Genomic DNA, 12558 nt, shown 5'->3' on the forward strand with positions numbered 1-12558 from the left:
TAAACAATATCCCCTACATGGACCGACTCAAAGCCCTATCACTATACTTGGATTCCTACAGACTGCTAAAATGTGGCATGCCTCTGGCATACAAGGCATCCTCTGACCAAATACTGAAGGTCCGACTACAAATCAGCAAGTCAAATGTCATTAGAAATACTTGGTCTAGGGATTTAAACCTCTACAACATCAACAGAATGGTTTAGAGGGGAAAGGAATATCTCACAGAGGATACCACTGCACTGAAAAAGACTCCCTTGTCCATGTAAAACAAAGCTCATCCCTGTGCATATTCAAGAACAACTTGGACCTATGGATGGGAAAGAGAAAACCTACCGTAGGACTGCCCAATGTACTACTACTGGACAAAGGCAGTTACTAAATGTATCTTCCTATGTATAGGTCCCCTCAAACTCTCTATGGTATGATCCCTGTTATTCTCACTAGGGGTTATAGGTAATTATTGATGATGGGATGGGTAAGGTAGGTAAGTCCAATTTAACACCAAAAAGAACAGGTTAACTCAACCATCAAAAGGGAAACTGGCTAGGCTTAAAATGGGGCATATGGACATATACAGGTTTACTACTGAAATTCTGAATCCTCTTCGGTCGACCATTCAGCATGTCAATCCAAAATGCTGAATTCAGAATTTTGAAACAGCAATCAAGGAGAAAATTAATACATCGACATTCGTAGTTCCATGTATTCGACACAGCAGGAGGTGACATAACTCATCTACTGCTATGCGAATTAACATACTGTTACACTCTACAGTCAACGGTAAATTAATTCTACTATTTTGCAGGGGGACTATGGCCCCTTGCACCCCCCAAACCCCCTGCACATTAAATATACACACTACAGTGAGGAAATAGCCTAATTCCCTGTTCCTCACTTAACTGCAATCTCCCTGCACAATGTCGAACACAAACACTTGAACTACCCTAACGGTTTGTTATGGTGTAGTGGACACATTTTGGTTCGACATTCTGCCAACTTGAAAACTGCCATCCGACCACATGCCGGTGACCAATGCAGTTTCTAGGTTTTCAATGTAAACCATATATGTATATGTATATATAGGTACATACAGATATATACACACACACACACACACACACACACACACACACACACACACATATATATATATATATATATATATATATATATATATATATATATATATATATATAGGTCTATTTCAGATTGCCGACACTTCAAAATGCTGACAACCATATGGCAGACACCATATGGCAGACAGTCTAAAATGCCGACAACCTGAAATAGTAGTGCAAACTACTATAAACAGTGTTGGGCAGGGGCGCAAGCCCCCCTGCACCCCCGCTACTTAAATATTCTCACTCTGAGATCATACTACAGTGCAGAAAAGGGGATTCTCCCAGTTCTGCACTGTAGTGGGATCTCCGCTATCATTTGTCGGACTTTCAAATGTTTGGTCATATGGTGTCGGCCATATGGGTGTCGAACATTTGAAAGTTCGATCAAATGAAGGGGACCCATATATATATATATATATAGATATATATATATATATATTATATATATATATAGATATATATACATATGTTCATGCATACACACACACTATATATACATATATACACTAGACAGATATATGGGTGGCTTACATTTCACTGAATGGACACTAGATTGAGGTTTGTTTGTTCAACTGAAACAGATGTTTGATGTGTGAAATATCAAAATTCCCTAGGTAAGGGAATATCTCATACCTCAGGGACTGTGTGATCTTGGAATTGGCATATATAATTAGCACGGGTTATGGGGTGAAAGTGGGCAAGCCCCTGCAAAAATAGTTCCTTTTGGTCTGGCCTGCTTTGGAGCATGTGTAGTACATGATGACGTACCACTTTGCATTGTTTTTACATCAATGTTTTGGATGCAGATCTGCTGTAACTTTGATGTAGGTTACTACCAATACCTACATATCTATATATTTACCCATAATCTATACCTATACAGATATAAGTATACATGTACATATATGGGTGTATAGGTGTAGAACACCTGATAAAATGGACAGTGGCCTGACACCTGTCTGGTCTTCCCATTTGGTCAATGCAGACAGATGGTGGGCAGGTGTGAGATATCAACAATCCCTGGGTAGTAGAATATTCCCTTTTCCCAGGGACTGTGCAATCTCAGAGTTACTATATATCATTAGTAGGGAGTATAGCAGGTGCAGGGGGGCTTGCCCCTTGCAAAAATATTTGCCATTAGTTTAGTCTTCTTTGGTGTAATCCCAGGAGCATGCGCAGTATGTGTGAATATCTGTGATTTTGATGTTATGATGATCGACTGGATGTCAGCACACTGTCTGTTCAATTAAGTGACCACACACACACATATATATATATATATATATATATATATATGGGATCCGTCAATATGTTCAAAGTTTCACTTCGGCAGTCACACTACAGTGCGGAATGGGAATATTCCCTTTTTCCCGCTGTAGTGCAATCTCGGAATTGGTATATTTAAGTAGGGGGGTGTGGGGGACACATGTTTTAGTGTTTCTTTTTTTTTTTTTGGGTAGCCCGGGGAACTAGACTTCAGTGAAAGTGCACTTTGCTTTAAGTGGACTTTCTCTGAAGTGTAGGGTCTATTGCTCTATTTAGAAAAAGTGCATTTTCGATGTAAAGCAGTAGACCCATATATACACACACATATATATATATATATATATATTTATATATATACACATACACACAGGCCACTGAATTTAATCAAAAGATACATAAAATCGACATTCAATATGCCAACCACAAAATGTAGACAATGCAAGTGTCCTCATGCATGTAAAATTAAAAATAAACAGACAAAAACATAATTTTTTGCTTGTTGCAACTCCCTCTGAGACATTTATGTTAGGGGGTTGCACCGTCCCATACGTCCTGTTAATATAGTAATGCCAAATGTGCACAATACTGGGAAAAGGACATAATCCCCAACCACGGGAATTGTGCAATCTCGCATACCATCTGCTAAGTCAATAAAATTTTGTAGACTAAACAGCTGTCGATCAAATATATGCACACATATATGTATATATGGGTCTACTTCATATGACTGAAAGCTCATATGATCGACAACCATTTGACTGACACCAAAACGCTGATAGACACTCATAACATCGACACATGAAATCCAAAGCATTATGCACTTTCCCCACTGTAGTGCGACCCTGGAGTAGGAATAAATAGTTGGGGGGTGTGGGGGGCACACATATGTCATACATTTTAAACATACATATGGATACTTTTATCGGAATTGACTATATTCATGAAAATTATGTGGGGGGCTGTGCCCCCCACACCCCCCCAACTATTTATTCCTACTCTTGTGTCGATGTTATGAGTGTCGATCATATGAGCTTTAGGTGTTTTTAGCTTTCAGTGTTTTGGTGTCAGTGTTATGGTTGTCGGGCATATGAGAGTTCGATCATATGAAGTAGACCTGTATATATATATATATATATATATATATATATATATATATATATATATATATATATATACATACATACATATACACACACACACACACTTGTGGTGCTTTGTCTTTTGGTTGGTTGACAGTCTAGGAGTCAACTACACAGAGTGCGATTACATATACAATATAATATAATATAATATAATATAATATAATATAATATAATATAATAATTTTGTGAGGCCAGTGTAGCAAAGACAAAGATTTTTAGTAGGAAGTTCAAAGCAGAATCTCTGCTTGCAGTTTCACAGCATTTGATATTTATGCTACAAATGACACTATTTAACAGTCAGGCAATGAAATAAAAGACAAACACAGGTATGAGCCTAAAACACAGTTTTTGCCCTAATAAGTTAGTGAGATCTCATTAATTATTGTTTAATTATCATACATGTATTCTGTTAAAGCAGTTCCTTCTCTTTACTACATTGTACCCGTATCATTGGCATACCATGGATTCTCAGTCACCCAAGAATAACCTTTCATTATTAGCATCATCAGGAAAGGAATCCAAGCACAAAAGACGCTGAACATCTGACAGAAGAGAACTGGTATGTACTCTGCCAAATGCAGGCCTCATAGTTTGGTAACTTTCAATACGCAAGTCATTTATTCAGCCATATCAGTTGTAATTATACATATATTAAAAACAAAGGCAACGTTGTGCTGTCCTGAACTACAATAACATGAAAGTAGTTTTATCAAAGCTGGAAGCCTTAAATCAGAATATTTCAAAATCAAGTAAAATGTCACATTCCCTACAAAACTACAACCTAAGAGTTTTTTTGTAGAGTTACAAGGAATAAAGGGAGTACTGCTGGCCATAAAGGAAGCTTGTAGGGCTTTGCTCTTCAGTTGGCACATACATTTTGACTATTTCCAAATTAGTACACTTCACGTGTTATGTCACAATAAATTTTTTTCTATATTTTTAACCATCAAGCTTCTCCCCTCCAATTATTTATTCCCTATTGATGGGGGTTATCCTCACATCCACTAGGGTTAGAGCCATGCAGGGGAATGTCATTCCGGCAGTCATGAGTGTTGCTGGAGTCCTCACTAGTAACCTGCTGAGAGGGCATTTTCCTTAACTTAACCTTTCTAATGGACAGAGAAGTATGTGTTACTAGCACCATCTGAAAGGCCACAATACCTTTCCCTTCTGCAATTGCTCACTCCTGAGCATTTGCTCCATGAAAGATACCAGTAATTAGCAGCTTGGAAAACACATACATGACCCCATATGTGACTTGCCTCTTCCTCTGAAGAATTGCTATAGCATGAGACCATCTCCACCCCGTCCCCTTCAGGATAGGCAAATCAGTCCATCTACCTTCCCAGCCCTCCTTCAATTACCAAAACACTAATCAAACTTAGGTCACCAGGGTCATGGTCAGGGTTTTACACTAATCAAACTTGATTGCCAGGGTCATAGTCAGGGTTTGTATTCTTCCACTCTGCCAAGTTGGTTTATACTATGTTTTATTTTTGTTTGTTTCAATGTGGTGTGTATTGTCTACCTGATATTCAGCATTACGCACTAAATCTTTTATTTCTTCAACAAGAAACAAAAATATTGTCTCGATGGAACTGCTCTGTTTTTCATTCATCCATTGGAATTCATACAATGAGTTGATCCACTTAGTCTAGTATTTACTTATAAATCTATCAGTATGTAGACTATTACAAGCCTAGCCAATAACCAGAGATCAGAATCAAACCTTGTACCTTGTATATGAGAGTAAATACCTTAACAATTATGCCAACCAACACAGGAATAAATTAATACAAAAATCTGAACTTAAGCATACTATTTGCAAAACTTAGTTATTATCCCATCAGTTTATTCATGCCAAACTGCATCCTCAATATTTAATTTCCAAAACAACAGACATGCAAAAGTATAAAAAGACATGCTTACTGTTAGCAAGCCAAATGTTTCCTGCTTTCTGGCCTCCATATTTTCATCAGCTTCTGCATCATGTGTTATCACAACATGACTTTTAATATCACAGTTTACTTTCATTCCTGTCAGAGTCTCCACTTTGTCATTTTTGAGCTCCAACGTGGCATCAGACGCTGCCACTTGTGTGTCCATAACATTAACTTCAATGCATTTAACTGTTTCTTCCATATCTTTCAGAATTATTGCATCTTTACTTTTAAACTGTTGAATGAGTTTGTGTTCCTTGTCATAGAGAAACTGGTGCAGTTCTGAAAACTGCAATGTAATATATTGTTCCAAACTGTAAGCATGTTCCTGCAAAACAAGAAATAAATCAGTCACATTGAATGGCTGTAAATTAAAATATCACCTGCATACATTTGTCTTCCTTATATGATAGAATGAATGAAGGACAGACCTCTAGCACAGATCTATGTCTGCAACACTGGTGACCTTGGACCAAGAATGACCTTACCAATATTACTGGAAGGGACAGACACTTGGAAATCTACCCTCATTGGGGTGTGAATCAGAGATACCCAGGACAAAGATGGCCCCTAGCATAGAGCAGTGGTCAGTGCATGAGATTGTTGTTTTTTCTGGGTTGTTGGCCAGGACAAGAGGATGAAAATGTAAAAAATGTCTAAGCAGGTCCTGGACTATCTGATGTTTCTGGCCCCCTGCCAAACTAGCCTCTGGTATGGAACCTAGATGTCTCTGATGAGATTACAATCTCCCAGGACACTTGTGACATGGAATAGGACACAATTCCAAGAGCAGAATGTCAACAGCTTCAAAGGGCAAGGGGGATTCTATCCTACAATGGAGACCAGTAACAGTCTGACAGAGAGTTTGGGAGAAACCATGGTGTCTAAACCATAATCTGGGCCGGAATAGCAGAGGAAGATTAACCAATCAGGTTTTACTGATGTACATATCATGTCTACAACATGCACAAAATATTTTTTCAAGTAACAGAACTCATAGACCACCAAATATAAATCTTACTAATACAACAAGAAAATTGGTACATAAAAAAATGGAACAGCTCTGCTTTAATTTGATAAATAACATCCTTTAAGAACTTCTAAAGCACCAGCAGTCACAAGTTCTACACTAAGACAGTTTACATCCATGTCTGAAATATTGGTATAGATATATAATGCAAAATAACATGTGTAGGTCTGTAATACTAGGGAATAGCTTTCTGAAAAATAATGGCTTAAGTTAGCCATATGATTGGGGACCAGATGTGGGATACTAAACAGCTTATGTGAGTCTCTGAGGATAGATAACAGATCACTGAAATACAACAACTTATGCTATCCTACATATTTAGGGAAGAGCTGCTATATACAGAATTAACTGTTTGGGTTGATAGGGTTGCCAGACAGGTCTGAGACAGAGAATGGCCCATAACGTTGAACAGGCTATCTGTTAAACAGGTCTGAGACTCACAGTAACTCATGAGTCAGCAGCTGGAAAAGACTGGTGAACAACAATACTTTATATTAATGCATATCTCTACATGTGCATCTAAAGTGCAGAACTGCCAAAACAAGTTAATGTGGTTCAACAGTACATATGTTGTATACAATGTTTTATGGTGTACAAGGGACCAGGAGTGTATTTATGACATAAATATCACTTGGCATTTGTTATGGGGAGTATGTTTGTCATATAGAATGCCTTATAAAGATTTATGCCTTGTATATCACTATGAGTACACATGTAATTCTGAATGCCTCATGTGGATCTAGGAGTACATATATGTAATGCTGAATGCCTTGTTTTGTTCTATGAGTACACATATCTAACAGAGCATAACTTACATGGGCCTGTTTGTTAACATGTGTAATGCAGAACACCTTCTGTGGATCTATGACTACACATATGCAATGGAGGAGGACTCATGTTGCTGTATGAGTGCACATACTTAATGAAGAATAATGTGTGCATGTGTGTGTGTGTGTGTGTGTGTGTGTGTGTTTGCACTCGCACGCGAGCATGTCTATATGTATAGGAATCCATGTGTAATGTAGAATGCCTCATGTAGATCAATGGGTACAGATATGTAATACAGAAGGCCTCTTGACGCTTGAGTACAAACGTGTAATGCCGAATGCCTTATGTGGATCAGTGAGCACACATGTAATGCAGAATGCCGCATGTGGATCAGTGAGCACACATGTAATGCAGAATGCCTCACGTGGATCAGTGAGCACACGTGTAATGCAGAATGCCTCGCGTGGATCAGTGAGCACATATGTGTAATATAGAATGCCTTATGTGGGTCTGTGAGTACACTTGTAATGCCAAATGCCTTATGTGTGTCTGTGAGTACACATGTGTAATGTAGGATGCCTTATATGGGTCTATAAATATACATTTGTAATACAGAAGGAGAAAACATATGGCATGGGAACCTCTAGAATTTTTCCCTTTGCAGTGAATGACTACAATATTACTCAGCTAGACAGTAATTTTTTGGGGGGATAATTATGGTCTGAGATTTTCTTGTGGGGGCTTCAAAGCAAAAGGTGTTTAATAAAGATTATTTTTCAGACTGATTGGAAAGAAGAAAGGGGTACATTTTTCCTACAACTATGAGGATTTTGTGGACACAAAAGCTTTACAGGACTTAGTTATAATAGTAATAATCACTAAAAAATGCAAATACAAAAGAAAATTTAGGATTATAGGTAAGTGACGATAAAAGTGCATAAGTAGCAGTTGTGTAGGTTACATAAAAGTACATTATTATCCTTCCACACTGTGTAAATAGTGAAAATTAATTTGAAATGATGAAGGAAAATGTAAGGATATGTGCAAGAAAGCAACAATATTCAAGTTTCTTTGTTTCTTTTCTTTCTTCCTCTGCTGACTATTAGCTGTTCTTCACAGGTCACCCAATTAGCCAATTTATTGTCCTTCAACTGGCAAGAGTAAGGGTCAGGTTAACTGTGTCCTACTGCAGACCAGCAGATTAAGCCCATTACCCTTCCCCCTTAGCAGTTTCAGGCTTGATTTTGGCAGCAGGGATATGAGGTAATCGCCCTCCATGGTGATGTGCCTGTACTGGGATCCCTCCCAAAAAGAGCATACACAGGAACACTACATGGCCATGCTCTACCTCAGTGATAGCACCTGACCTTCTGTGCAGCTCTTCCTTTTCCCAGCCTGATATGCATTCTACTGTGTTGTCCAGTAAACACCAACACCATGTCCGGTGCACTCCTCTTTGGCATGGTATCACCATCCTTCCCCCCAAAGTAGAGGTGAGCAGGCACAGCCCTTCATTCCTCTCCCATCCCATCAGCACTGAACACATGTTGCCAGAGTCATACACAGGATTCCTTCCTTGTATGCCCTGCAGTTATTGTAAAGTAACTATATTCAGTGAAAGAGAGGAGATAAAATGTTCTCCTTTTTAATGATGAAAATAACAGGAACAAGCAATTTATGGAAAGCATGAGGAATCCAAAATATGAGGACATTTGTATCTGTGACAGTATTACTCAGGTAATTAAAAAACTGCAGCTCAGGTTATAAAAACACGTCTAATAAGGGCTTTATTCAGACAGCAGCAGAAACAAATTAAAAACATAAACAGAGGGAGAGCTCTGTGGTATCTGAGCTATTTTGTATTACTCATACGTATCATTTTGTACAATTTACAATGTATAACTTTTAATGAGGTACTTAGCAGTGTTTTAAACTACCAGGAGAGGACGTTTTTCACCTGCTTCCTATTTAAATTTGTATTGTGTGATTGCCCAGTAGACTCTGATGATGCCTAAGTAAGCAAGGTGAAAGCACTTAGTCTGTGGAGTGTCTTCTTGTTTTTATTTAATTTTACATTAAAGTGCCATTTATTGTGGAAGTGCGGTGGTTTATTCATCAACCCCCCCCCTTTTCCCCCATTTTCCTGCATGGGGTCTGGGTGTCACATCAATCGTCACCATCTCTCTCTCTCTCTACATTCAGTGCCATTCTCCGCCCTTCTTCGACAAGTCATGCTTGATTGATGCAGGTCTTCTTTCTCAGTTGACATAATGATATTGGTCTTCATCTCCCATGAACAAGGTACAAGGTTCAATCCTAACCTCTGGCCAATGCCTGTGTAGAGTTTACACAATCTTTTTATGTCTCTGTAGGGTTCCTGCCACCTTCCAAAAACACGCTAGGTGAGTTTGAGATGGAAATGCCCAAGAATGGTGTTCTGACAGCAGCACAGACTGTAGATGATGCATATGAGGAGAAGAGTTATATCGACCAACCTCTTCAAGCATCAACTGTGGTGTGCATTACCCTCTAGACAAGAGTACATGAATTACAGAGTGAATGCCATGGCAGGACTAGCCACTCAATGTTGTAAAATGGCTCTAGGTGATCCAGTCATGTTGACTAATGTCTTGCATAGTATATTGTTATTATTACTTTTCATGTGAATCTTTTCTCCATAGACCTCCTCTAAAAAAAGTTTGCATATCCAGTCGGACAATCCTAGTTAACAAATGCAAAATAAATAAAATAAATAAATAAATAAATAATGGTCTATGGACCATCATCAATTATTGTGTTACTCTTGATACTAGCCAAATATGATTATGCAAATACCCAATTAGTAATTTACAGAGCAGCCAGGCTAATTAGTGGCAAATACCAGCGGTGTGTCGACCTACAATACTAAATAACATCCTCCCCTCAGATAACAAACTGTACATAAGATCATAGGAGATTACTAGGCTAATGGCTCTGTGGCCCTTGCAAGCCAAAAAGAAACCACAATCAGCACCTGTCACCGAAGGATACAGGTGAACCCCTGGGATACATTTGTAGTTACCCCATCCATTCATCAAGGTTGCACTTGAAGGTCAGTGACATACTTTGTTTGATGTGTATGGGGAGTGTATTCCAGAGATGGAATAAATAAATATTTCTATATTATATACTTATTTATAGAGACATAAATAAACACCAGCCATAAGATCTGAAAAGTGAATAAATTCAAAATCTTTAGACAATAAAGAAGTTATGCAGTGCTGATACAAATTAAATATGGTGAGATAAATACAGTTGTGCAAAGAATAGAAAAATATAATTAGACAGACTCTAACTTAAGCAGAACTGAAAACTAGCTAAGCTAGTGGAATATTATACAGGCAGGCTCCAAGAATAACTCATACAGAGGATTTCAACACCAAGTTCTAAGCAAAAATGGTTTTGCAATTTATTCACTTCAAAATATATTAAACGTATTGTTTCTTTCCCAAAGGAACCAGAGATAAACTCAGTTTTTGCCACACCCAGAAAGGACTACAGGGTTTCTCATATCTCTGTTAACTGCTTGCATCTGTTTCCTTTATAACACTCAGCTCAGACTGTCCAGTTTCTGTCCTTTGCTACTACCCCCCTGCAATTACAAGCTAACAAGTAAGTCTTTCCTGAAAATGCTCTGCATTTCATTACACAATTAATGCATTTTCCTGCAATATAAGGTTCAAGATTTTTAAATGTATTTTTTTCTGTTCTGCATACAATAACAAATATAAACACAATTCTCACCAACATTCTGGATATGAGGGCACTTTCCATAGTCAAATGCCTCTACTGGGGGGGGGGGGGCATATGACCTGCATCATCAGAAAGGGGGCAATGCCTTCTCCTACTGCAAAATCTCCCATCCCATGCACTTGTACCATGAAGGCTACTGGTAACTAACCACGAAGGGTCACATGATCTGCCCCCTCCTTTGAAAGCCAGCTCTGCCTCCTTGTCACCCCCCCCCACCAAGATAGGCATTTTCATAATCATTACCAATTCTGCAAAGCTCCCAAGCACCTAATCAAGTGCCAGTCACCAAGGCTATAGTCAGGGCTTTATCTCTCTACTCCAGCAAGCTGGCTCATATCACAATTTTAATTTGAGTTTCATTGTGTTGTGAATTGTCTATGTAGTATTCAGAATTATGTAGTAAATGCTCAACAAAAATATTTTTCTACAAGAGAAAACAAAAATTGTAACATTCTGGAACTGCTCTACTGTACTACTTTCAGTCCAAGTAGATTAACTTTATAAGTAATGGTACATTGTTTAGGCTACTGGATTATCTCAATGGCTTATTCATATCAACTGCAGCCACATTATTTCATTTCCAGAATATTCATGCAAAAGCAAATAATAATTTGCCATCAAACTTTTCCTCTTGACTTACCATGGCATAGCTTTGAACGTCTTTAGAAGTTGCTTCTATCTCTGTCAGAGTCTCCACCTCTTCATTCCTGAGCTCCAAGATGGCATCAGACCCTGCCACATGGGTGTCCATAACATTAATCTTTACGCATCCCATATTTTTTTCAATCTCTTTTGGAATTTCTGCCTCTTCATTCTTAAGCTGTTGAATAAGGTTTTGTTTCTTGTCATGAAGAAACTGGTGTAGTTTTGCAAACTGTTTTAAAATGTATTGTTCCAAAATGCAAGTATTTTCCTGGAAAACAAGAAATACGGAAATAGTCAAGAATGCTTGTACGTGACAGTATCAGTTATAAGTAGAATGCCTGTGCATGACAGTATCAATTACATGTTATATGTAGAATGTCTGTACATCACAGTATCAGTTACATGTAGAATGCCTGTACATCACGGTATCAGTTACATGTAGAATGCATGTACATAACAGTATCACTTACATGAAGAATGCCTGTACATTACAGTATCAGTTACATACAGAATGCCTGCACATCACATCACAGTATCAGTTATAAGTAGAATGCCTGTACATCACGGTATCAGTTACATGCAGAATGCCTGTACATCACAGTATCAGTTACATGTAGAATGCATGTACAAAACAGTATCAGTTGCATGTAGAATGCCTGTACATCACGGTATCAGTTACATGTAGAATGCCTCTACATCACAGTATCAGTTACATGTAGAATGCATGTACATAACAGTATCACTTGCATGAAGAATGCCTGTACATTACAGTATCAGTTACATGCAGAATGCCTGTACATCACATCACAGTACCAGTTATAAGTAAAATGCCTGTACATCATGGTATCAGT

At 38.2% G+C, this 12558-nt stretch overlaps 1 protein-coding gene across 1 annotated transcript in view; it reads right to left on the reverse strand.

Moving 5' to 3' along the window:
- The window catches only part of LOC122812760 (zinc finger protein with KRAB and SCAN domains 8-like), a 109438-nt gene that overhangs the window by 68189 nt on the left and 28691 nt on the right, over positions 1-12558 (reverse strand). The window contains exons 3-4 of the mRNA XM_044084834.1: positions 11703-11975; positions 5462-5800 (exon numbers count right to left, since the gene is read on the reverse strand). Coding sequence (XP_043940769.1) covers positions 5462-5800; positions 11703-11975 — 612 coding nt within the window. The remainder of the gene's footprint in view (positions 1-5461; positions 5801-11702; positions 11976-12558) is intronic.

The sequence above is a fragment of the Protopterus annectens genome, chromosome 10.part0 (genome assembly GCF_019279795.1).
Source record: "Protopterus annectens isolate FY-2018-M chromosome 10.part0, PAN1.0, whole genome shotgun sequence".
Classification (NCBI taxonomy): Eukaryota; Metazoa; Chordata; order Ceratodontiformes; family Protopteridae; genus Protopterus; species Protopterus annectens.